General features: G+C 56.9%; 1 protein-coding gene across 1 annotated transcript; it reads right to left on the bottom strand.

Moving 5' to 3' along the window:
* Window positions 1-1,558: 1,558 nt before the first annotated feature.
* NPTXR (neuronal pentraxin receptor) lies at window positions 1,559-25,620 on the bottom strand. Its single transcript, XM_058568346.1, has 5 exons — window positions 24,898-25,620; window positions 11,248-11,473; window positions 8,902-9,149; window positions 6,119-6,298; window positions 1,559-5,803 (listed from the first exon to the last, which is right to left on the bottom strand). Exons 1-5 carry the CDS (start codon window positions 25,477-25,479, stop codon window positions 5,579-5,581), a joined length of 1,461 nt encoding a protein of 486 aa, XP_058424329.1. The 5' UTR covers window positions 25,480-25,620; the 3' UTR covers window positions 1,559-5,578.
* Between the last annotated feature and the right edge of the window lie 350 nt (window positions 25,621-25,970).

Genomic DNA, 25,970 nt, shown 5'->3' with positions numbered 1-25,970 from the left:
TATTCGCATGCCTGTTGGAATGATAAAGCAGACAGGAGGAAGCTGGTCGTTCAGGAGAGATGTTCTTGAGAAGGCGAGGGGGATGGGGATCCAGTAGACAAGAGCCTCTGATAGGAGTGGGGACAGTTCACTCTGAGTGACAGGAGGGGAAGCTGGAGCATGTGGGGACAGTGCAGGTTTGTGGACAGATTTGGTGGTGAGGTGATGATGGTTTTGTTTGCTCAATGGACTATGAGGTAAGGTCACCCTTGGGTGTGCAGGGCTAGGGGTGGAAGGCTGTAGGCGGTTTGAGAAGAGAGAGGGTCTGGTTTTTAGCCATTTTGGAGAGAAAGCCCTCACCAGGGAGAGTGTGCTGAGATTGCGGGGCGGGGAGAAACTACCCTCAGAGATCTCTCAATGAACTTAAAATAAGAATCAACACACATCAGAGCCCTGTGCTTTTGTGATCAGCATTCAGCTGCGCAGGTGCTGGCACAAAGCAGGTGGACAGCGGGATTTAACCAGGTTGGACATTGCCAGCTGAGTGGGACAGAGGGAGAGAGGGTGTTAGGTAATTCAGCGCGAGAGAAGATAAACAAGGTGTAGCTACCTGCAGCTTAATTTTGTTCAGTGGTAATTAAAAACATATGTATTTTAAAACAAATCTGGATTCATTCTGGAGCAGAATGAGAAAGCACAGAAATTTTTCAGATAACTCAGTAGACTTCAAATATGGTTTTCCTGTTTGAAGTGCTGCTTCCAGCTATATCCCTTGGTCTCCATGGGGTGAATTCACACATCTTGGAAGTTTGGGGAGTTTTGGAAAAGTCTGGGAAGGACTGTCCTGCTGGTGTGACTCCTGACCTCTGACTGGCCCTCTTGCATTTGAGGACAAGGTCCAAACCAGAACAGTGACAATATTGATGGATCAGGAGGGTAGAGGTTGTGCCCCTAGGATGGTGTGGACAGGGAGGGCTGAGGAATAGATCAAGACCTCCCAGGGACGGGGTGGGCACTGGAGGAATGGGTGCTGGAGAGGTGGGTGCGGGTAGCAGACCCTGACACTGGTCTGAGAGTCCGGTCTAGAGGGCAAACGTGTCAGGGGAGTCCCGGTAGACCGTGGGGAGGGGACGAGTTGAAACACAACAGGATCCCTCCCTCTCCCCTACCCTATCTCCCTAGGACCCCAAGGAGGCAACACTCTGGGAGTCCAGGCAAGTGACTCAGGCAGATTGGGTCTCAAGGAACAAGTCAAGGACCTGGTTCCCATAACTGGGGCACCAGGTGGGGATGGGGAGTTAGGAATGAGGCCAAAGCCCAGTTATCAGAACTGGGACACTTTCCAAGTGGGACTTGTGTTCTTTACATCCTTCCTGCATAAATCCTGGGAAACGAGGTATGTCTACACCTGGGACCTGGCACAACCTGTCATGTTGGGGGGCACAGGTGGGGTTGGGTGAGGCTTTGGAGCACCAAGGTGGCACCTCCTCTGTCTTCGCCTACTGCCCGGCCCCAAGTAGCCACCTCCTTGCCCGGTGCCCCCCGGGGTAGCCCCACCCTGGCAAGAAGAGCATCAGAGTAAACATCATGTTTATTTTGAACTTTCAAATTTACAAAAACAAAAAAGTAACAAAAGCCATGACATATATCATACACACACACACACACACACACACGTGTTGCTTCTCATGTCACTTTATGTACAAAATCGGGCGAGGAGGAGGGGAGCGGGAGGTGGGTCGCCAGTTGGGCACACTGCTTTCTGACAGCTCGACATGCTCACTCACTGCTCAGCCTGGGCCCACGCGAGCCCCTTCCCCACTGAGCAGGGTCAGGGGTTGGGGGGAGGTGGGGTTTGGGATGGCAGGCAGCTGAGACAAAGAGGGTGAAGAGAGTGGTCCCATCTCTGGGAGGGGGTCCCTTCCCCAGCTTGCTCAGGGGTGGGGTACTGGGAAACCCAGAAAAGGAGGGACCCTGTCCTGGGGGGAGAGGGGCCACTGTGTCATGGAAAGAGCACTGAATGCAGAGACAGATGGCTGGGTTCAGGTCTCCTGTGTCCCAGCAGGGTGGCCCTGAGGGCTGCTCACCCTCCCTGGGCTCCAGTCTCTCATCTATAAAACAAGGGCTCTGCCTCCTCTAAGAGCCGTTCCCACCCAAATCTGTGGTCGTAGGCCATGCACAATTGCGGCGAGGGGATCTGTCCCCTGGGGACGTTGACTGGGGCACAACGTGCACAAAGGGGGGAAATCTGGCAGATAAGTGCTGTGAAGCACCCGGCACAGGGCTCGGCTCAAAGCAGGAGTTTGAGAAATATCAGTTTCCTCCCCTTCCCTGCCTGGGGCTCCCAGGAGGCGGTCCAGCTTCCTTTTCCCTTTCAGCTCTTCTGGAAACTCCAGCCACTTGGAGAAGGGCTGAGGCGGTGCGTACACTGCAGAGGGACCCCTCCCACGGCCTCACCCAAGTGGACCCTGGCCCTGGGGCCAGCCCATCCCGTGCCTGTTTCTCTACCTCAGACCCCATGGGGTGGTGAATGGGGTCAGGCACATCCCTTCAGGCCAAAACCCACAAGGAGCAATGATGCCCAAATCCCAGTCCACAGGGAGTGGAGGCGCCCGTCCCCTTGGGTTCTGGGGTGGGCCGTGGATGTAACCTGCCTTGGTTTGAACTCTGGGCTCCATCACTTGCTGGCTGATTGACACTGGGCAGGTTACTTAACCTTTCTGTGCCCCAGTTTCCTCACTTGTATAATGGGACTAAGAACAGTCCTAGCTTATTACTGTTGTGAGGATAAATGAAACGGTGCCTGTGAGGTGCTCAGCATGGTGCCTGACACTTGCAAAGGAAGCAACAAACAGGGGCTCCAGCATCATTATTAGCCAGGAGCAGCTCGGGACTCAACCGAGCACCATGTCTAGCTCCTCTTCCCTTGTCTTCTTGGCTGTGCCCACGAGCAGCTGAAGAGGATATCAAAGCTGGAGTCCACAAGCAGGTGTTCGGCAAAGGTCCCAAGAATGATCAATGGATGAAGGGGTGGGCCCTTCAGGGCTTTGGGGCCACTCACCAATGGCCCAGGCTCAGAGCCTGCACCTGAACATCTCCAGTTTGCCCCTGTTCCCTCTGGAGGGCTGACCAGGGTGACTCAGCACAGGAGCGAGGCTCGGACGTCAGAGGTCTCATCACCACCATGACAAAGCACAAAGGACTTGGGAAGATGCCTCTGGGTGGGCTCAAGGGATCAAGTTCCATCCTCTTCTCCCTAAGACCCTTTCTTTCCCCCAAGGCCTCCACCGAAGCTGCTTCCTTAAAAACAATAACAGAAACCCAATAAAGCCTGGTGTCCCCGAAATCTAAGTTCCGAATTCCGCCGTCACCCAGCAACAGCGTATGTCATTATGAGACGCTTGACCCAGCACTTGGGCTCATGTCATTGGCTGTTGCCAGGGCAACCCACATCTCCGCAGGTTCTGGCTGAAGCACGCCATCGCTCCTTCTAGGGGGAGTTGGGCCCGAGGTGCTGAACGGTCTATTTGTGCTCTTGAAACGGAAACAAGCATCTGGGGGCTAGAGGCAACAGGTCTTAGACAAGCCTCCGTGGCACTGGGCCCCACAGCCTGCAGCTCTTGCATCATGCCTCAGGCTAAAAAGGGAGCAAAAGGCACCAGTGCCCACTCGAGTTGGGTAGCCTGCAGCTGCCCAGACCCGGGGTAGGCCACCTGCATTCTCGGCTCTCTATTCATGCCAGAGGGCCCGAGATCACACCTCTCTTCCAGCTCCTCCTGGGGGAAGATGCCCAGATGTTTGTGTTTCATAAAGAAGATGTTCCAGTGGTCATGTGGGAAAGGATGCTGACCTCTCACATGTCCATCCTTTTATGTGTAGGCTGGACTCAAGGACCCTCACAGGCAGCGAGTATGGTGTGGGGGGAAGAGCACTGAAGAGGGAGTCAGAAGCCCTGGGTTCTAGGTCTGGCTCTGCCCCATTGTGCTACATGATCCTGTGCAAGTCACTTGCCCTCTCTGAGCTCGTCCCCATCTGTACAAGCAAGAGGTCAGACTGGGTGGCTTCTCTCAGCTTTAACATTCTTCCACTCTCTTGGGGGAGCTGGTGAGGACTCAAGGGTGGGGACCAGGAAGCCACCAGGCCTTCGAGACACTCTCAGACAGGCAAAGGTGACAGGCTGAGGGGATCCAGAAGAGCTGATTTTTACAATCTGTGCGTGAGGTTGGTCTGCCTTGACCTTTGCCCTTGCCCCTGACTCTCTGGAGCCAGCTGCTGGCCCTGACCCACGCCTAGCCAGATGCTACCTGCTGCTCAGTCCCCGGACCTGCCCCTGCTCTGCTCCTCAGTCACCAGGCAGGTTCTCAGGCTTGCCCCTCCCTATCCATTTGGAATCACAGACCATCTCACGTTTGATCTGGAGAGCTCTCAGGAATGACGAAAGCAAGGGCCTCAGCTCACAAATGAGGAAGGCCAGCCCAGAGAGGGCAGGGACTTACAGAAGGCCACACAGCAGGGCTGGCTAGGAACCAAGGGCTCCTCCTCCTCATCCAGTGCTCTGCCCACCACTCCAGGCTTCTCCCGGCCCTCTCAGCTTCTTCCTTCCTTCCCCAGAGGCTGCAGGACCACGCAGAGGGGGTGGGTAATGTGGCTCTGCCTGAGCCTGGGTCCCCTGGGGCACAGGGCCTCTGCCTCAAGCTGCTCCCAGCCCAGGCTACAGTGGCCCAGGTACTGTCCTGGGCACAGAGGGGGAGAGGTGACCATGCTAGTGGGCACAGCTGTGGGTCGGCACAGGGGTGACTATGGCCCTTTGGCCTCTGGGGGTCTTGGTCCCTAATCCTCCAGGCTGGAGCTGGGAAGGGAATGTCATGGAAATTGAGGTGGGGTTGCGCCAAGCATGGGACCAACATTCAAACCACTGCACACAAAAAAACAAGGAAAGAGGAGGAAGAGGGAGGGTGTGGGTGCGGGTGGGGGTGAGAGGGGAGAGGCTCCATCAAGATCCCACTGCCCTTGACCGGCAGCTGGCGGGACAATGGAGGAGGAGTGAGTCTGAATCTCCTATGTCTCTTCACCCCCTTCTCAGCTGGGGAGCGGCTCTACAGCATGTTGTGGCCCTGAAGGGGAAGGAGACAGGCCTGTTGCATGGCAGACAGGGGGTGGACAGCCACCCCTGCCACTGAGATAGTGGGCGCTTCCCCCATACACAACCCCGTGGGGGACGCTGTCAAGATCAGTGGAATGAGATGTGGTTGATGGGACAGGGTGGGGTGGGGGTAAGATAGGGCTCCAGTTTAATGCCAGGCAGGTGGACAGAGCCGTGGGCACTGCTACCCACCCCCTGCCAGTCCCTGGACTCACCCCAGGCTTGCCCTGTTGACTTGAGCTGCTTGTCCCCTTCCAAGTGGGATTAGGGAACAGCCATTGCAGGGCAGGGCATTCTGGAGGTGTGGGAATGGGTGGGGGAAGTGGGAGGCATGGCCAGGAGTGGGGCAGGAGGGGAGGCCAGAGTGTGGGTAGGCTGAGGAGGGAATATGTCCCTGCTCCCCATAAGGTCCCCAAGTTGGCAGGCAAAGAGAGGCGCCCTGGATGAGGTGGCCCCTCATGCCTTGGCCCTCCCCTTGCAGACATCGAAGGTGGCCTTTGTTGCACCCCCGAAGGCCTCCACCAGCTTGTCTTCCCAGGGGAGGACGTTGCCCAGCAGCGGCCCGGTACAGTTGGCAATGCCCAGGACCTGGGCAGGTGTCAGGGCGTGGTCCCACAGGTTAAACTGGGCAATGTCACCCACGAAGGCCTGGGTGGCATCAAACCGGCCACCCAGGGTATCCTGGGCCAAGAGAGCAGAGAGAAAGGAGAGAGAGACATGAAGTGAGGGAGCAGAAAAGACAGGTAGACTCAGAGAGTCAGGCCTCTGTCCCTGCTGAAGCCCCGCCCCAAAGTTCTAGCCCCGCCCCAAAGTTCCAGCCCCTTGGGCAGGTCTCTGCTCTCTCTGGGTCTCACTCTGCCCATTGGCGTAACGGCTGGGTCAGACTGAGTGATCACAGCTATGCTTTCAGGGTCCCTCCATCTAGCCCCTCCTCCACAGCGGCCCTGGGTGGAATGTCTACTTGGGTCTCAGGCCCGATATCACCCTGAGCCTTACCTGCTCCTGGCCCAGGATAAGGATCCCATGAGGCTTGATGGGGTGCCAGGCAGCCAGGTTCTCTCCGGAGCCCCGCAGCTCCCCGTCCTGGTAGGCAGACCACAGGCCATCCCTCGTGGTCCAGGCGATGCAGATATGGTGCCAGCTGTTGTCCTTCAGGCTCAGAGGCAGCTGGGCCACCTGGACACAGGTCCCCAAGCCCCAGGTCAGAGGTGCCACAAGGCCCAAGGCTGGAGCAGTGGGGTGGGGGCCGAGAAACCCATGGCTTTCCTTCCCGGGACTGACCCAAGGCGTGACCCTCCCCTTCCGCCCAGCCCAGTGTCTTTCTGACCACTCTCTCCTCTTTCCCCACCACCTAACCAGGCAGCTTCACTCAGATCACAGGGACTGTTCAGTGTTGGTGTTCCCAGGTAGTTTATTCACTCTCTAACAGGCTTGTAAGGTCACGTTGGGCAGGAGCAGCATCCCACAATCCTACCTTCCCCTGGATACCTCACACAGTACCCAACACACAGCTAGACTCAAGAAGCACTGGCAGTGGTGGAATGGAACAAGACTTGGACTCAGAGGCTGGGCACCAGCATCCAGCCCTGGCTCTGCCAACCAACCCCCTGTGGGACCTTGGGAAGGCTGCTCTTTCCTCCCTGGGCCTCGATTTCCTCATCTGTAAAGCGAGGAGGTCAGGCAAGGGAAGGCTAATATACAGCCACCTCCACCTCCTCCACCCAAGGCAGACATGACTAATTAATCATGAGCTCAGCCTCAGATCTTTCTCATCACGGTGCTCTTGGAAGCCACTGCTGATTGATTAGAGTTGGCCTGTGAGATGAAAGGTACTTGCTGCCTGTGGAGTTGGGGCTCCCGTAGGGCTCTTTCATCTCCTCCATTCTCTGAGATCACAATTTAATGCAACATTCTCTGAGGCCTACTTGGTGCCAGGCCTTGTTCTGGACACTGGGGATACGGATTCTGGTCCTAGGCGTAAATGAGCTGAGTCTGCACAGGAGGGAAGGACTTCAGGAACAATGTTACAAGACAAAATAACAGAGAGGCCATTGGGGCGGTCCAGAGGCTGTGAAGGTGCAGAGAAACAGGGAGTGTGGGAACAGAAGACACAGAGTCTAAACACATCTGGAAGGACAATGGACTCCGACCATTCCACTGCAAGGCAAGCCAAGTTGGGGGCACAGCAGGAGCAAAGGCTTAGAGGCTGGAATAAAAGGGGAGCTGTAAGTAGCCTGTGAGGTCAGTGCTCAAAAGGACTCCAGAGGTCCGGGAAGAGGGCTGCCCCCATGCCCTGTCCAGGGTGCTGAATTCCTTCTACTAAGAACTGAGAGCTGACCGTGGGTGGGCAGAGCCAAGGATGGCAGCCAGGGGGCACATGAAGGGAATAGGGCAGCAGGATCAAGATGTCGTCCAGCTACCCAGGTCTTCTTAGAACCTACTGGGCCACAAGAGAAATTCACTGCCCCCTGGGCTCATCTCCTTCCTCCTCCTCCAGGACACCCACTACAGGCACCTCCTGCTGAACAGGGTTCTGGTGGATGTCAACCACTCCTAGCAGCTCTCTGTGGCTGTGGGCTGGTCATGAGTGGGTGCAACATGTGGTGGAGGCACTTCCAGGGAGTCTCAGAAGACCACCACGCCTGCAAGACCCAAAGCAGTGTGGCAGGCAGGGGGAGGATATTTGGGGGGAATGGGTGATAAGATGACCCCCTTCCTCCCCGTTCAATCACCATGCCCCTGCCACATCACTCCCCCCACCCAAGACCTGTCCTTGTCCTGCCCTGCAGCCAGGCCTGGGGCGGGCTGTGGGGGTGGAGGCCCGGGTATGAGGAAGATGGGTGGCCCAAGGGTAGAACAGTGGATGAAGATGTGGTTTCTGGGGCCCAAGACCCCGAATCGCATCATCACCACTTCACCAGCTGTGTGGCCAGGGTGCGTTATTTGCCCTTTCTGAACCTCAGCTTTTCCATCTGCAAAATGGGGATAACAGGGTATCTACCTCTCCATGCTCTTGGGAGGGGCAAGGGTGATAATGAGAGTAAAGTGTTATTAGCACAGGGCCTGGGATAATAAAAACAGCTCACATTTATCGAGGCTTGCTAAATGCCAGGCTTTGCTCAAAGCCCTTTACACGTATTTAAGCCACTTATTTCTCACCACAACCCTATGAGGTAGAGACTATTATCATTCCTGCTTTACAGACGAGGAAACTGAGGCATGGGGAGGGTAAGTGACTAGTCTAAGGTCACAAAGCGGGTGAGAGGCAGAACCAGGATTCAGATCCAGCATTCAGGCCCAGAGCCTGGCCACCGCTCCATTCTACTCTCCACGAGAGGGGCGGGACAAAGGGCTGGCTGCAGGGGAGGAGGAGGGCAGGGGCAGGGGAGGGCAGGGGAATCCACCTCCCGCCCTTCCTCCCCAGGTAGGTCTTTGGACCTCATTTCCTTCTCTTTGTCCAGAAGGAGCAGGGCCCTGGGGGCAGATGCTTCCTGGGGAAGTCACTTGATCTCTGCGAGCCTCACGTGTCTCCTCTGTACAGGGGAGCACCAGCGCTGACAGCCTCCTCCGGACATAGCCCCTCTTCAGCCAGCCCCAGGTCTGGCTTGTCTTTATATTCCTAGAGCCCAGCGCAGCACACAGCAGGCCTTTCACGGGTGCTGAGAATGCTGAGCAGGAGAACTGAAAGGGCCCATGTGTTTGGAGCCCAGCGCAGTGCAGAGGCTCCCGGAAGGATGGCCCCTGGCCCCCTCCCTCCCGCTCTGCCCAGCCCCGCTCACCTTGTCATTGATCAGCAGCTCCATGGGGTCGTGGCCCGACTCCAGCAGCACGATCTCGTTGGCCTGCCCAGGCACTGAGTAGGAGAAGGGGGTGCCCTGGCCAGTGCCGCCCGACTTGGACCGCAGCCACACGCAGATGGTGAAGGCATAGAGCTCGGGCAGCGCCTTCCGCACGCGGCCGTACATGTAGTTGTTGCGGATGGGGATGCTGATCTTGAAGGCGTCAGGGGGGCTGAAGGCCGAGGATCCTGAGGGGGGGCCAGGTGGACACGTAGGGGTCAGTGGACACTGACGAGGGTGGGGTGGGCAGGGCACACTCCAGAATGAAGGCTGCTAGTCCCTGGGCACCTGCTAGTGCCAGGTGCCTCCGTGGCCTTCCCTACTCCCTCCGCATCTGTGTTGAGGGGTGTGGCTAAAGAACAAGGGCTCTGGACCTGAGACATCCTGAGTTCAAGTCCTGCCTCCACCACTTGCAGCCGCATGACCTTCGACAGGTTCAGCTGAACTTCTGTGGGCCTCGGTTTCTCCAGTAAAATGGGGTAAGGCTATTTCCTTCCTCCCAGGGACAAACCATGTAAAGGGCCTGGCCCATAGTAAATGCTCAAGAAATGTTAGCTATTGCTGTTACCATTTTTCGCATTCTTTGCCTATTTATCTAACAAGCACTATGCAGTGCTTCCTACGTGGCAGGCACAGTTCTGAGTGCTTTATGTACATTATCTCATTCATTCTGGAACAGCCCTACGAGGTAGACACTACTATATTCCTCAGTTTACAGATGAGAAACCTTGGTGCAGAGAGATTAAGGAACGGTCTAAAGGCCACGCAGCTAGAAGTGGCAGAGCTGGGATTTGAACAGGACAATCTTGGGACTCCTCCATCTCCATGGTGTCTTCCAGCTCAGAGTTTCAGAGACGCTGTGTCTTGAATATCAGAGGGCTTTCTGCAGGGGGTGGACGGAGGAGTCACTGCCTCCCGAGGGCGGGGGGGTAACACCCACCACACGCACCTCCAGGGTAGGCGTCCACGGGCACTGCCATCTGCCTGGTACCTCCTCGTTCCTGGTTCTTGAAGAGGCAGGAGCCAGCCGGGTGTCCCCCTCCCCCAGCTGGCTGCTGAGGGCTGGGAGTTGGGGTGGGCGGAGGATGGTGACCCAGGGTTCTCAGGTCTGGTTGGGGCTGGGGGTGAAGGCTAATGTGGGGCAGCACGGTAAGAGAGGAAGGGCCTCAGTGACTGCCTCTTTAAACCCATTTCATAGATGAGGAGGTTGAGGCCCAAGAAGGGACATGACTTGCCCATGGGCACACAGACATCCAGCCTAGTTGCCTCCCTTGTCTCTGCCCTGCAGCCCCTTGAGGGGGCATTTCCCCCAGTCCCTCAGGAGACACCCTGTAGATGGACCAGCGGCAGGGCAGGAGGGATGAGTTCACCTTTCCTGTCCCTGAGCTCCAGCCAGGATGCTAGCCCAACCCACCAGGCTATGAACCCCCTGTAGCTGTGCCCCCGCTATGGCCTCTCCACTTCAGAATTCATTCTCCACCTCTGCTTTCAAGGACTAGCTTGAGGTCCACCTCCTCCAGGAAGCCACCTGGATTTCCTTCTCCTGAACTCCTGTCCTGCATCTAAGCCAGTCTCAGCTAATTGCTCATGGTTTCCCCAACTTGTCTGCATAAAGTTTCAAAGATGAAAGATCCCTGAGTGCTCATGAGTCCTAAATCTTCATTTCAGATGAGGAAATGAGGCCTGGGGAAAGGAAGCCAACTCCCAAAGCCACAGAGCAAGCCGGTGACAGCTGTAGAGCCAGCAGCCAGGTCTCTGATGCTCATACCTGTACACCGTCCATTACATCATGTTTCTCTGACCCCCGGCAGTGCCAGGCCCAGGTGTTAAACAAATGAAAAATCCTGATTCACTGAAGGTGCCCTTTTGTGGGGTGGTTAAATGCATGGACTTCGGAGTCAGAGCTGGTTTGAAGTCTAGATCCACTACTTACTGGCTGTGTGACATTGGGCAAGTCACTCGACCTCTCTGAGGCTCAGTTTCCTCATCTGTGAAATGGGGATAATAACAGTACCATCCCTGGACCAGCTGATGTGTCAAGGACTTAGCCCACTCTCAGAACATAATAATGACAAGTGCCAGACAGTGCTAACTGTTACTAATGACAGTAATGACATCCCTCAATTATTCTGTCCCCCTTCGGTTTTGCAGCCTCCTCCCCACATCCCGTCTACCTTTAGCCTCTGGAGAGCATGACAATATTTTTCCAGTGAATCTGCCACCCCACAGACCCATCTCAGGACCAAGGCCTTGCCTGCGATGGCCTCTGCGGGGCCCGGGACCCACCGTGCTCCAGCTCGGCCACGCGGTCCTGCAGGGCGTCCAGCTCCTTCTCCACCTCCTGCCGCTGCCGCTGCCCGCTGTGGCTGAGGGCCGCGCGCTCCTTCTCCAGCGCCAGCACCTTGGCCAGCAGCTGCCCCTCCAGCTCGTCCATCCTGGAGTGCAGGGCGGTGGGCGCCGCGGGCGCAGGGCCTGGGGCCGCCGAGATGTTCACTCGGGCTGGGAGCTCCTGCTGCTCACAGGGCAGAGAAAGGGGCATGTGAGGTCACTCAGAGGGAGGAAGTAAAGAGGCCCAGGGCTCGGAGATGCCCACCACCCTGGCCGAGGGACCCCACCGAGCTTCAACTTCCCCATATGCAAAATGGGGATGGCAACACCAACTTCAGGCAGCAACACGTCCTGGGTGCCTAGCAGGCTGTTTCCAGGGCTGGTGCCTGATGGTGAGCTGAAAGCAGGCTGCCTCCTGCCCTCGAGGACACTGCAGCCTGTGGTGGGGGTGGAGGGCTGCAGTGAGCACTGTAAAAGCTCCCAGGGGTTCTAACGTGCAGCCGGGATGAGAGACACTGCCCGAGTCCTTCATAACTGGAAGGCCCTTGAAGAGGTGGACTGTCTTAGTCTTCGTCCATTCACTCCACAAGCTTCTCTAAGATGGTGCAAGGCTCAGTATGGGCACTGGGCAGATCCAGGGGCTTTTGGAACAGGGCTTCAGTGGTGTGACCATTCCAGGGTAGCATGTGGTTAAGATCACAGACTCTGGAGTCAGACAGCCCAGGTTTCAAATCCAGCTTTGGAACCAATCTGCTGTGTGACCCCGGGCAAATGCCTTGACCTCTCTGAACCCACTTCCTCACATGCAACACAGGACAATTGTACCTATTTAGAAGGGTTGCGGGGATGATTAAGTGGTAGGTGCCAAGAAACAGAGGCTGTTTACTGTAATTACTGTCTAGAGCAGAGTGTTCCTGGGTGGTCTCTGACACTCCAGCCTGCCCAGGATGAGGACAAAGTGTTTACAGAGTCCCCCTTTTCCTGTCTTAAGCCCCCAGTGGGCAGAAGAATTGGAGCAGGAGCCAGGGTGGCCTCTCCTTCCCCCTCTCCTGCTGTAGGAAGCTCCTCTGGGGTGGAGGAAGGCAGGCGAGGCCACAAGTCCAGACTCTGGGAGGCGGCAGTCTCTGGCAGACATGTCACGGGGACATCGGTAGGAGATTCATAATTCAGTGAGCTTCTAGGAGCCAAATTAGACCTTCCCGGTCCCCCTGGCTTCCTCCCTCCCCCATGTTCCCAGCTGGCCTGGCCAGCTAATGCTTCCTCCCCAGGGGCCCGGGCACTTCCCGCCCCGCCTGGCCCTGGGCCCTGGCCCCAGACTTGGCCTCAGACCTGAGCTCACTGAATCCTCATAGTTCCTGCACTGAGAGAATGTTCCGGGACCTATACAGGCTGGGCGCTGTGCCAAAAGCCAAACAGAACAAGAGCCCCCTGCATTCCCCAAATGCTCTGAGCTGCAGGGATGGCCGCGGGGCAAGTGCAGAGGACCCCTCCCCAGCCTCACGGGCCCAGCCCTGGCCTTGCTGGTCATTCGCTGGGTGACACTGGGCAAGTCCCTGAACCTCTCTGAGCCCGTTTTCCAGCTATTTACTGAGGGGATAAATGTGTCCCTGGCATCAGGGTGCTGGGGAGTGGGGTGGGCAGTGCAGGCGGAGTGTCACTGCCATGCTCAGTGCCCGACACAAGGGACACAGACAGTGTCACCAGAGACAGTGACGTGACCTCACGCTGAGGAGCTGGAGGGACTGACACTCGGTTCTGCCGCTCCAGCCTGAGAGCGGGGGCAGGTGGGCTAACCTCTCTGGCGTCACTTTTCCTCATCTACAGGAAGGGGCCTGGGAATGCCCAGCTGGCAGGGCTGTGGTCAGGATTAAACGATGGCATGAAGGGGAAGGGCGCAGCCCCAGCCTGGCCCAGAGTGGACCATCTGTATCCCCGCTGTGTCCCACGTAAGAGGGCACAGCCGCCCACCCACGCAGACACCTGCTGGGCCCACCAGGCCAGGGTGGAGGCCAGGTGAGGTGGGCGGGGCATGGACGGGTGTGCCGCTCAGTACACCTGGACTACACACACAGCCTCAGTTTCCCCTTCTGTAAAACAGGGACAGCCGGCCCCACTCTGTCCATCCCCAGGACAGATGAAGGATGGAGGAGTGGAAGTAACAGCCCTCGTGGACTGTAACAGCTGAATGCACACTGTGAGGCTTGACTACATCAGCTGACGGGGAGCTTGCTACCTCAAGAACCTTCCCTTGAGCACGGGCGGCCTGTGGAGCCACAGGGCCATCCACCCACTGCCTCTGAGCTGGCTGGACCTCCAGGAAGCCCTGGGCTGAGGCAATCAGCTCATCGAGCGCATTCCACCTCAGCGCTGGGTCTCTTGGCCCCAGCACCATTCCATCCCCAGTTTCCCTCCTCCCACTGCGCCAAGCTTGGCATGAGGGGCACACGCCCCAATGAGACAGTGTGCCAGGCCCGTCCTTGGCACTTTACATGCATTTACTCATGAATCCTCACAGCCACTCGTTTTGGTTGGTACGCCTATTGTCCCCATTTCACAGATGGGGAAACTGAGGCAGAAGTCCTTTTGAATTTTCCACAACGTTGGGGCTGGGCAACGCTGACACCTCTGGAGCCAGAGCCTCTCTCCCCCAGAGCGTCCCCCCCCTCAGAGGGGGCAGCACCTGCCAGGGAGGAACAGGACGTCGAGTGCTATTTATACAGGCGCAGCTGCGAGGAGAAACCGTGCGGGCTGAGGAGGGCGGCGCACAAGCTGTTCTTTTGTCAGAGCCACCAGCCCTGCCGCCAACAGGAAGGCCGGGGAGGAGGTGGGCTCGCCGGATCGCGCGTGGCCCCCTCCCCGCCCCACTGTCTGAATCAGAAGAACAGGCCGCTCCCCTTGCCATCTGCTGTGGGTGCAGGCTGTGCCGCGTGGGCTTCCAGCCTGATGCCAAGTGGGCCCCTAGCCTAAGACGGTGGGGGGATGACGATGCCGTCACCCCCACTCCGCTCCTGATGAGGCAGGAAAATGGGGGCTCGGAAGCCACAGCCTGTCGCGCTGGGAGTCCGCGGTGGGGTTTGGTGTGAGAACATGGGGCCTGGAGCCGGAGCCCGGGGTTGCGTCTGGCTCAGCGCTCACGTGCCAGGCTCATCAGCACTCGGTAGTAAGGATGCTGCCAGCAGTGGGTGCCCTCCTTATCATGCACTGCGTGCCAGGTCCTGCACTGAGGAAGTACCATGCAACCACTGCACAGCCCCTCTCAACAACCAGGGGAAGTAAGGAGGCCCACTCTACAGACGAGGGAAGCGAGGCTCAGAGAGGTGAAGCCACCTGCCTAAGATCACACAGCTGCGAAGTCGCAGAGCCAGGACCCCGGCCCAGGCCCTTCTGATTCCAGAACCTGTTCCCATTCTTCGGTCCTACCCTGACAGTCTGGGTCTCAGTTTGTTGGTCTGCCAAGTGGGCACAGTGCCAGTTGCATGCCTGCCTCGAGGGCCAGCAGAAGAGGTTCTAGTGGCTGGAGAAGGCTGGGAGGGTCTGGCACGCTGTGTCAGACCATGTGGGGCGGCTTTACTGAAGGGCCCAGATAGGAGGGACCTGCCTAGGCGGTGGCTGTGAGGCTGCGAGGATGCGGGGAAGACGCAGTAACCCCGTCCCCAGGTGGGGACTGCTTCTTTCCTGTGGGGAGCAGAGGGAAAGTGCTGGACTTCAGGGTCAGGATCTCGCCCTCTGCACAGCTCACCCCTGCACAGGCCAGCACAGGGCCAGCTCCAGGGGCGGCAGGGTGGGGTGGAAAGGGGACAGGCTTGGCGGCAGTGGTGGAGGCTGGGTCTTCTCATCTCCCCCTTCCCATCACCCCCAGTCCTGTGTGCGTTTGCCCCGGGCTCACATCCTGGCTCCACCGGCCCAGTGACCTTGTTGTGTAAGGTTGCTGCGCCTCAGTTTCCCCATCAGCAAGAAAAGGTACAATAATAATATTATCACATAGCATTGTAGTGAGGATTAAATGAGTTAATAGATACAACGCCCTCAGGGTAGAGTCGGCACACGAAGTGTGATGCAGGTGTCAGCTACTATTATTACTAACATTCCTTAAACATCTCTTGAAAGGGCCCACTTTTCTCCATCCCCAACCATAAATCTTTTTATTTAATCATAATGTTGAGGTAAAAAGCAAGTTACAGAACAGTAGATACCATTTACATAAAGTTGCAAAGATTCAAAACTAGATCACGTATTTGTAAAAGCACGAAGAAATGCATGGGAGAGAGAAACACAAATTCAGGCGGGTGGTGGCCACCTCTCGGGGGTGGGCGGTTGGCGGCTGGGAGTGGGAGGCCCTGGAGGAGTATCAGCTAGCTGCAGACATCCCGGTCCTTGAGCCCGCGTGGCAACCTGGAGGGTGTTCTTCATACCTTTGTGTATGTCTGAGATACTTCGCAAGCATTTTCTTTAAAAAACAGGGAAAAAGTCCAAAAGCAGAGTCTCTGAGGGTAGACTCTAACCCTGAATCTCCGCCGTAGCCTCACTCGGCTCCTTTGCCCCTCCCTGATCCAGGCCACGGTCACCTGCTTCCTACAACAGCCACAGCAGCCACCTAACTGCCAATCCAGCCACATTGCTGTCCTGCCTAAAATCCTTCCACAGCCCCTCCCCCACCAACAAGGTCCCTGCCCTTCTGGCCTCAGCCCTTGCTATCTGCAGGCTACGCTTCACTCTCACGGAAAGTTCCCAGCTGCCCCGGTCTCCCTCTCACCCTAGGGCCTCTGCACGCACATGCTGTTCCTTCTGCCAAGAACACTCTTCCCGCACCCCCACCTCCTCTGGCCAATGCCTGCTCACCCTCCAGATGGCAGCTTCCCTCAAGCCTGAGCTAAGACGCTCCACAGGGAGAGGGAAAGAGGGCTTCTCTGGAGGGACTGCAGAGCACTCACTCACTCACTCACTCATTCATTCATCCCTCCACCAGCAGGTGCTGGGGCAACATGACGTCGCAGGTATAGGCACGACTCTCACGTCAGACAGGCCTGCGTCACTTCCAGGCTCCCCACTTACTAGACCTGTGGCCCTGGGCCAGCTGCTAACTCCTTTGACCCTTGGTTTCCTCAACTGTAAAATGGGGGTAATAATAGTATCTACATTTTGGGATATAAGTAATGACAAAATGAAAGATCATATGTAAAGTCTGGCGTAGAAGTGGCTGATAAATGGTCGTAATCGTTATTATTATTATTTTTCGCTATTATTGAGAGGCAGGAGAGCGTAGTGAGTAGTAACCATGCGGGGGTGGGCCCAGGAGCCAAACTGCCTAGACTGCAGTCCCAGCTCAGTGGCCTGGGCAAGGTCCTTAACCTCTCTGAGCTCGGTTTCCTAATCTGTGTGATGGAGACAGTAACAGTCGCATGGTTCTTGTGGGACTAAATCGTAAGGCCCTTAGAACTGGCTGGCACAGAGGGCGCGCCCAGCCCTGCTGCCTCCACTCTGTGCCAGGGGCTGTGGCTCCAGGGGCACATAAGGCCCTAGCCTGCCACCGGGGGCACTCTCACCTGGTGGGGGCGGCGGACGTGGTGCCCTGACAGCAAGAACACCTACAGGGAGCCAGGGGAGTCAGGGAAGGCCTCTCAGAGGGGCCTCGCCTGCTCCCACCTTCCCCTCCAGGAGCCGGCCCAGCAGCCGCTCTGTCTCTGTCTAACCCTGGTGAGGAAGGGGCAGGAGAGCAAGTGGCAGAGGGCGGATGGATCTTTGGTCCTGTCCCCAAGGCCAATTTGGAGCTGTAATGAAAGGAAGACCAATGGGCCTCTGTGCCCGGGGGTTCCGAGTCAGGGCGACTGGTGCGTGGGGAGGGCGAGGAGGACAGGAGAAGGCTCTCCAAGGGTCTGTCCCAGACACCCTCCTGGGCTCCCAGGCCCCAGACTAATAGGACACCCCCAACCCCAGCCCCCCTCGCCTCTCCCTTCAAGTACACCCCGAAAAGCCGCTGTGTTGAGAAGGCCACAGAATTCCCTCTCAGGCCCTGCCTGCCCGCACACCTTCTGAGCCTCAGCCAAAAATCTGCAGCAAAGACTGTAGACCCCACCCTCAGCCCATTTCAATAGAAAATCCTGGCTGTGGTCTTGGCTCAGCTTCTGCCGTGCTGTGTGGCCTTAGGCAAGTCACTCAGCCTCTCTGAGCCTTGGCTTCACCTGGAGTCAAATGAGGGGTGTGTGGGGCACATACGTGCTTCCACTTTGGCTTGGTTGCCTCAATCCCTGTCCCCAGCGTTCCGCAGGGATCACGCGCCCAAGATTGTCCTGGGGAAACCCCAGTGCATTCTCACTCGGTGAGGGGCGCCAATCCCCAACCTCGCTCCACTTCTACAGGCAAGCACTTCACAAAATTGCCAGTAAACATTTGAAAAGGTGCTCAACATCATGAATCATCAGAGAAATACAGATTAAGTCTACAATGAGTCCACTGCACGCCCACCAGAACCGGGAGCGCTTTGAAAATGACCATAACGAGGCTGGCGAGCCTCACCCGCGAGGGGGCGTGCACATGCTTACTGTCACTTTGGGAAAGTGTTTGGCAGGACCTTCTAACGCTAAATATACGCCTCTCCCGGGACCCGGGCATCCTACTCTTGGGGATATAGTCAGGATAAATGAGGGCTTATAGCCACCAGAAAATATCACAAGAATGTGCCTGGCAGCTTTATTTTAATAACCCAAAACCAGAAACAACCCACATGTCCATCCATAGAAGAATGCGGAAGTAAATTAAGGTACGTCCATACATCAAAACACTACACAGCCATCAAAAATAACAAACCACTGACACAGGCATCACGATGGAATGTCAGACATAATGTTGAATGAAAACAGCACACACAAGGGGCACAGCCGTCTGACTCCATTCGTATGAAGTTCAAACACAGGCAAAACTGGCCTCTGGTGACAGAGGCCAGAATAGTGGTACCTTCGGGGAAGCATGGACTTTGGGGGTCACAAAAGAGCCTTCTGGGGCACTGGAAATGTTCTGATTCTTGATCTGGGTGGTGCTTTCACGGGTGTCTTCACCCAGAAATGTTCACTGAGCTGTACACCCAAGATTGGTGTGCTACTTTATAAGTGAGATATGTGTGCTCTTACATATCTCGAATGGAAGATACACCACACAAAAAAAGGCCCACAGGTGGGGTCCTGCCTCTGCGCAAGCAGCTCCTGCCAGGCTCGGGACAGCAGGAAGGGTCTCCACTCCCGGGGCAAGGCCTGCCAAGGATGAGAGGCCTCAGGGCATAGGATGAGAGAGCAAGAGGGGTCCTCTGGGGCAGCCTGCCTCCCTCTCCCATTTGACAGATGGAAAAACTGAGGCTCAGAGAGAAGGCATTTTCTGAGGTCTCAGCAAGCAGGTGGCAGAGCTGGGGTTCAAAACCCCAGGTTTCTTGCTAGAACAAAAGTGCCATATCACCAGGAGTAGGGGTTAAGGGCTTCCCAGGGTGGGTGCCCCACCTGGAGAAGGGGGGAGGCCAGCCACAGCGAGAGGGGCCCTTGGAGTCTGCAGGTGGCTGGAGGGCACTGAGGTTCCACATCCTCAAACAAAAGCCCAATGGAGAGAACTCTCTCTCCCCACTCTGCTGGCCCCCTTCATGGCCAAAGAGGCAGGCTCGGGGGAAACAGCCCCTCCATGGCAGAAGCTTCCAGAGTGGGCAGCAATGTAGGAGAAAAGTAAAAGCAACCAATAGACTTCAGAAAAGGCTCCAATAGAGTCTCTGAGCTACTATGTTTATCTGCAGACTTCCCTGAGAAACTGAAGGTCTGGGAGTGGGTGGACAGGGACTCGGGGCCCGCATACATGTAGCACACCCCCCCGCCCACCCACCCTGCAATTCCTAATCAGGAGGCATCTGCCCAAGAACTCAGAATTTAGAGCCCAAAGGGGCCAGATCCAACCCAGCCCCTCCTTCCACCCATTTTACAGATAAGAAAACTGAGGCCCAGAGAGAGAAAGTGATTAGCCTAATGTCACAAGCTAAAACTCAACTGTGTGCCACCCAGCCTTCCTATTTCAGAAGATACTTGAGCTGCAAGGTGTTCAGGGAGCATCTCGCCCACTATATCATTCTATAGACGGGAAACTGAAGGAGGGCGGCGGTGATTTCCCCAGCTCTGATCCCTCCAGCTCTCTGAGCCTCCATGTCCTCACCTGTAAGATAGGAATGTGTGCAGCCTACTGAATAACCTCATACGTATGCAGTAGGTGCTTAATAAATGTTACCTGTGGTTGTTATTTATGGCTATCAGCAAAGCTTCCAAGCGAGCCTCCTGATTATCCTGCCAGCCAGCAGGACAAGCCTTTGAGGACGGGCCCTCAGCCTTCTCACCCGGGGTGCGCTGAGGCAGGAATGGTCCAGGGCACTCTCCAGCATGAGGCACTGCCCTCACCTGTCTTTCTCTTTCTCCTGAAGGTAGGTGAGGTCTGACCCTTCCAGATGGATCTAGAGTTAATGATGAAGAACAAGGGCTCTGGAGCCAGACACTGAAGAGTCAAATCCTGGCTCCACTTCTGTGTGACCTTGGGCCAGTTGCTTAACCTCTCTGAACCTTGGTTTCTCCATCTATAAAAGGGGGATAGAATAGTACCTCCCTCAGAGAGACTTTGTGAGGATTTAATGAGATAATGCACAGTGGCTGACATATGGCAAGTGCAGTAAGTGTGAGCTATAATTACTAAGTCCAGGGTCCCCTGTGACCATCATCAGGGTGTTCCTTACCACGGTGTCTTGACATGAGTGCAGCCATGTTTGGCCGCTCCATTGACCTACAGCCACCAGCACAAAAAGAAATACAAAGCTGCTTTCTGCGTGGTGGGAACTGGCCCTTCTCTCACGGAGGGAGTTACAAGTTGTAACATTTCAAGGCTCTTGGAGCGTCGTAGCACGGGATGGACTGGCCATCTGTGCCGGGCTGGGACGATAACCAAAGAGAACAATGCACGTACACAACTACTGGGCTGGGAAGTTAGCCAGGGGGCTCAGTGCACGTACGCCACTGATAACCATTTTGTGCATGGGAACACTAAATGCTTGCTCTGCAAACTCTGTAATTGCTTACTCTGAAAATTACTGATGGTATAAAAACTGCTGGAAACTGAGACCCGGTGAGAGTTCCACCTATGGAAGGGACACCTTGCCCAGGACGTGTGATCCTTGCCCAGCCGCGTTGATTGACAGGGCTCTCCCGGCAGTGGGGCGTGGATGTTGTGAGTAACTGATTTGATGTGAAGTAATTGATTTGATATGAAGTAATTGATTTGATGTGTTCTCTTTTCGGTCAACCTGGTGTTTCTCTTTCTGGTTGATTTGTGTCATTTCTCTTCAGCCGATGTGGGTGTTTTCCCTTTCTAGTCGGGCTGATGTTTTTTTTTCCCTCTTAATATTTGACCTATTTGGATCTGTTTGCAGACTGTTGCCTTTACTATCCTCTATATAATAAAATATACCTTCGGTCCATTTTTTTGGAGTGGAAAGTGTCTTTTACGTCTCCGATCGAATCCCCGAACCTCTCTTAACACACGGTTCCCACTCTCAGACTGACGGAGGTGACCAGCTTGCCAGGCTGGGTTAAGGATGTGGTTTATGTCAAAGAATTTCTGCTTAAATCCGTCTTAAAGTTTCATTTCACACATATATTAAATTAGTGCCAAAATGGAACACTGGAACCTACAGAGATGGCCGGTTGCCACATAAATGGCCCAACCCTTTTGGAAAGTGGTTCTTGGCCACAGTCATAAAAAATCAGTATCCTCTGACCCAGTAATACCACTCCAGGGAATTCAGCCTAAAGAAATAATTCAACAGACTTAAAAAGAAAAAAACAAACAACTATTTGCATGAAACTGATCCTGCAATGAGTATCTAGAAGAAAAATAATTGGAAACAACCTATATCTCCAGCAACAGAAGATGGTGAAGAGACTGATGGATGGTGGAGCTGGCGACGGATCCCAGGACATTACGGCCCGCAGGAAGATGGTAATTACCAGCAACACAACTCTGGAACAAGGTTTACATTTGATAAAGGACCAAAAGCAGGCGGCAAAAACGGATAAAATGGTAGAATTAAATGCAATTTTTTCCCCCAAAATACCTTTTGACTTTTTCCAATAAACGGCAACAACAACAACAAAAATAAAAAAAATAGAAAAGAAGACCATTTCTCCCAAGCCCTCAAACGTGGCTCACACTTGAGGCCTGAGGGGAGGCGGGGGGGGGGAGATGCAGAGATGTGCCAGGTGGTGATGGGCAGGGATGTGCTGAGGATTATGGGAGCACCGGTGGGAGTAGGAAAGGGACAGAGTGTGATCAGGGAGGGCCTCTGGGAGGAGGTGTCCTCACAGCAGACTCTTAAATGATGAGTATGGTACACTGGGGGTAATCTAGGCAGAGGCAAGAAGAAACTGGGAAACAGGCCAGATGGGCAATGGCAGCCTGGGAGCAGGCTGAGGAGTTCACACCACAGGGGAGCCCCATGGTGGGTTTAAGGAAGACCCCTGGGGCTGCCTGGAGAAGGATGGATGGAGGGGTGTGCCTGGAGCTGGGAGACCACCAGGGAGGCTGCTGCAAGTACCCACAGAGAGATGAGGCCACTGGAAGGACAAGGTTGGGGAGGAGCCAAGCCTGGCTTCTCAGAGCACACCTGAGAAACAGCATACCTGGCGGAGGACCTGAGTTCAGGTTGGGACATGATGAGAGTAGGGGGCAGTGGGACATCCAGAAGGACATGCTCAGGAAGCAGCTGGATCTATTGGTCCGGAACTCGGGAGAGTCAGCTGGGCTGGAGACGAAGCTCCAGGGGCACCACAGTGAAGTGGGTGTTCAAAGCCTCAGAGTGGCTGAGTTTACCCAGGGAAAGACAGAGGAGAGCCAGGAGGGGCGTGAACGTTGAAGGGGGAGGACCCCACAAGGGGACAGAAAAGCAGAGAGGGAGGAGGGGCAGCTGAGAGGTGTCCAGAAGCCAAGGCCATGGAGATCAGTACAAGAGACTGATCAGCGGGGTCAGAGGTTGGAGAGGGGTCTAGCAAGACAAGGACCGAAACATTCCCGTTCAACTGATCGACTTTGGTGATGTCACCACGAGCACTTTCAGTGCTCTCTCCCATGGTGGGAGAGAGACGAGTGGTGAGAAAGTAGATCCTGAGAATCTGGGGCATCCTTTTGAGGATACTGGATGAGAAGAGGGGAGAAACTAGACAGTGGCTAAAGGCTGCATGGGGTCCAGCTGAGACCAGTAGACTGACCCCACGTCTGCTGGGCTCCAGACCCCAGCCTGTCCCAAAGACCCCAAAGAGACTGGCTCTGGCCACTGCCAGCCCAGAAGGCAGACCTGACGGGCAGGCAGCCCCCTGCCTTGTTCTCTCCATGTCCACTGCCCTCAGAAATCAGGAGGGGTGTGTGCAGGGAAGCCACGGCTCCCCCCACCTGGGAAGCTGATCTGGTGCCAAATCCCAGCCACCAGGATCCCCCCAACCTCAGCAGGCTAACTGGAGGGGAGCCTACTCTGCCAAATGCACAGGTGCTGGGGGAACAGGTCCAGGGCGAGCCCAGTGCTGCCAGCCCCCAACACGGGAGGAACCTCGGGTGCCATCTGGGTGTGGGGGCAGGGCCAGGGCAGGCAAGAGGAAGTTTACGGAAAAACAAAATCTTCTTTCTTTTACATTAATAAAAATCTATTTCCTAAAAGGAGTGTTTGTTCCCATTTTTATTTTTGGCTATTTAAAAAATTAGTAATAGGGGCCGGCCCCGTGGCTTAGCGGTTAAGTGCGTGTACTCTGCTGCTGGTGGCCCAGGTTCGGATCCCGGGCGCGCACAGACGCACTGCTTCTCCGGCCACGCTGAGGCCGCATCCCACATACAGCAACTAGAAGGACGTGCAACTATGACATACAACTATCTACTGGGGCTTTTGGGGGGGAAAAAAAAGGGAGGAGGATTGGCAATGGATGTTAGCTCAGAGCTGATCTTCCTCACAAAAAAATAAATAAATAAAATAAAAAACTGGTAATATTATAGCTTAATGATAAAATAGCAGTCACTCAAATCGATTGAGCATCCCTCTGCAGATACGGTTCTGGGACCTTCACAGAGATTAATTCACTTAATCCTCCTAAAGCCCCAGTGAGGTAGGTGCTGTTATCATCCCCATTTTATGGGTGAAGAAACTGATACTTCCCTTCACTGTTGACATTCAGCATCCCCTGGTTATTTTCCTGCTCTCAGCTCTCTCATTCTGGAAATCTCAGAGCTGGGGTGGGAAAAGGGGGTGCCGGCTTGGCAGACAAGACCCCAGGCTTTCCTCCTGCCTCTGTCCCTCACCTGGAAGTCTCAGGGTTTCTCACCTGTAAGGTGAGAGGGGTGGCTGTGACAGCAGCCTGGCAGCGCTGACACCCTGCGGGGTAGGGAGGGTGCTGACACCAGCACAGACTTTCTGGAGGGGCGCTGGGCTGTGGGCATGGCCAACCTTCCACAGAGGCATCGCCTGTGCGGCTGGCCAGAGACTGAACAAAGAGAGCCCCGGGAGAGGGCGTCCCTGCATTTCCTTCCTTCCAGTCTCTCCTCCCTCTGCCTTTGCCAGCTGCCCTGGGTTTGGGGGGAGGTAGAAAAGGGGGCAGCCGTGCTTTGGCCTCTTTCTCCCTCTCCTTCCACAGATCCAGTTTTGTTGGTAACCTCCTTCCCTGCAGTCTGGGAGTCGTGGATTTCTGGGGGTGGTCAGTGCCTCACAGATGTCTGTCCTGCCTAGTCTGTCCCCTTCCAGGGGGCCCCAAATAGGTTCTCACAGGGAGGTAGGGGTCTGGCGACTTCAAAGGAGAAAGGCCCAGGATCACACAACAGACAAGAGCAGACTCCCCCTGTCGGACCCCTTGTGTTGGACCCCGAGGCTGAGCCAGGACGTCTGGAAAAGGTGAGTGGAGGAGGAGGAACCAGGGTGGGGCCCTATTCTCCACTCAGCCCCCATCCCAGAGCTGCCAGATTCCAGGTATGGTGGCTGGGTGAGTGCCATCTGAGCTCCTGCCTTCGGGTTCCCGGTCTGAGCCCCGGTGGGGGATACGGGGGTGGGAGGCACCCGGGTTTGGCTTATGAGACACTGTATCCCCCGGTCTTCGGCCAGGAGAGGAGGATCCCGAGTGCTTTGGACAGCGCATCCTATCTCCTGACCATAGGGAGTGAGTGTGGGGCTGGTGCTGCTTTGGGGGTGTCTGGAAGAAGGAAATGAAACGGACATTTAATGAGGTCCTAGTACGTGCCAAGCATTTCCACATACCTACATTTTAATCAATTCTCACTGCACGTGGACACTGTTATACCCATTTTACAGACGCAAAAACTGGGGCTTACAGAGGTGCCTGGAGGCAAAATGATCAGAAACGACCCTTTCCCGCGTGCCCCCTGTGCCTCAGTCACAGTGTCAGACTCCGGCCCGCGTGCCCTACCTGAATCCTCCCTAGACGGGAGACCTGAGGTTCAGAGACTCGCGGGGGCCTCCCCAGGGTCCCTCCGCCCGGCGGTGGCGGCTGGACTCGGGAGGCCCTCGAGCGGCCCCTCCCACCCCAGCCTGCCCCGACGGCGCGCGGCGCTCACCTCGATGCGGACGATGCGGTCCCGGAGGGCGCGCACGGCGTCCTCCAGCTCGAGGATGAGCGCGGGCGAGTCCCAGGGCCCGTCGGCCATGGCGTCGCGGCGGGGCCCGGCGTCCTGGAGGCCGCGCGGCAGGCCGCTCTCGCAGCGGCCCAGCTTGCGGGTGAGGTCGCGGATGGTGTCCTGGTCGGCGCGGATGCGCGCCTCCTGCTGCAGCGCCGTCTGGCGCAGCTGCTCGGCCGTGCTCTGCAGCAGCAGCAGCTCCTCGCGCTCGCCGGGCGCCGCGTCCCCCTGCTCGGTCCCCGACGGGCAGGCGGCCGCCAGCGGCGTGCACAGGAAGCGGCTGAAGAGGGGCACGGGCGGCAGCGGGTGCGCGCTGGCCGCCGGCGCCCCGGGCAGCGCGGGGGGCCCGGCCGAGCCGCCCGCGCCGTGCAGCGCGCTCAGGCTGCGCTGCGGACCCGGGGACGCGGCGGCGCCCGAGGCGGCCGAGGCGTTGTCGGCGCCGCCGGGCAGCGCCCGTGCCGGGCTGGCCGCCAGGGGCACGCTGGCGATGATGCAGATGACGGCACCGAGGAACGCCAGCATGCCCGCGGCCAGCAGCACGGCCAGGAACTTCAGCGTGAGGCGGGCGGCGGGGGCGCCTGAGGCCCCCGGCAGGCGCGGCGGCGGGGTCGGGGCGCGGGGCCCGGGCGCGCGGGGCCGAGCGAGGCCGGAGCGGGAGCGCGAGGAGCGGGCGCCGGAGCCGGAGCTGTGGCCGCGGCCGCTGCTGCCGCCGCTCTGAGCCCGGGCGGCGGCAGGAGGAGAAGGCGGCGGGTGGCGGGGAGGGGGAGCGGGCGCGGCGGCCCCGCCCCGCCGGATCCCCCGGGCCGGCCTGGCCCAGCCCCGCACCCGTTCCGTGCCGGGCGCGGAGGTAGGGGCGCCGCCCGGGATGCGGCGAGGGGCGGGGCGGCGCCGAGAGCTTTATCCCGCCACAGTCACAGCGCAGAGGGCGGCGACCCCATGGCCGCTCGGCGGCACTCCTGGGCGACCCTCACCCCACCCCTCCTGTGCTCTGGCCACCTGCCTGAACCCGTAAT

The sequence above is a fragment of the Diceros bicornis genome, chromosome 25, assembly GCF_020826845.1.
Source record: "Diceros bicornis minor isolate mBicDic1 chromosome 25, mDicBic1.mat.cur, whole genome shotgun sequence".
Lineage (NCBI taxonomy): Eukaryota > Metazoa > Chordata > Mammalia > Perissodactyla > Rhinocerotidae > Diceros > Diceros bicornis.
The sequence above is the reverse complement of the archived record's forward strand: the minus strand, read 5'-3'. Positions and strand labels throughout refer to the sequence as shown.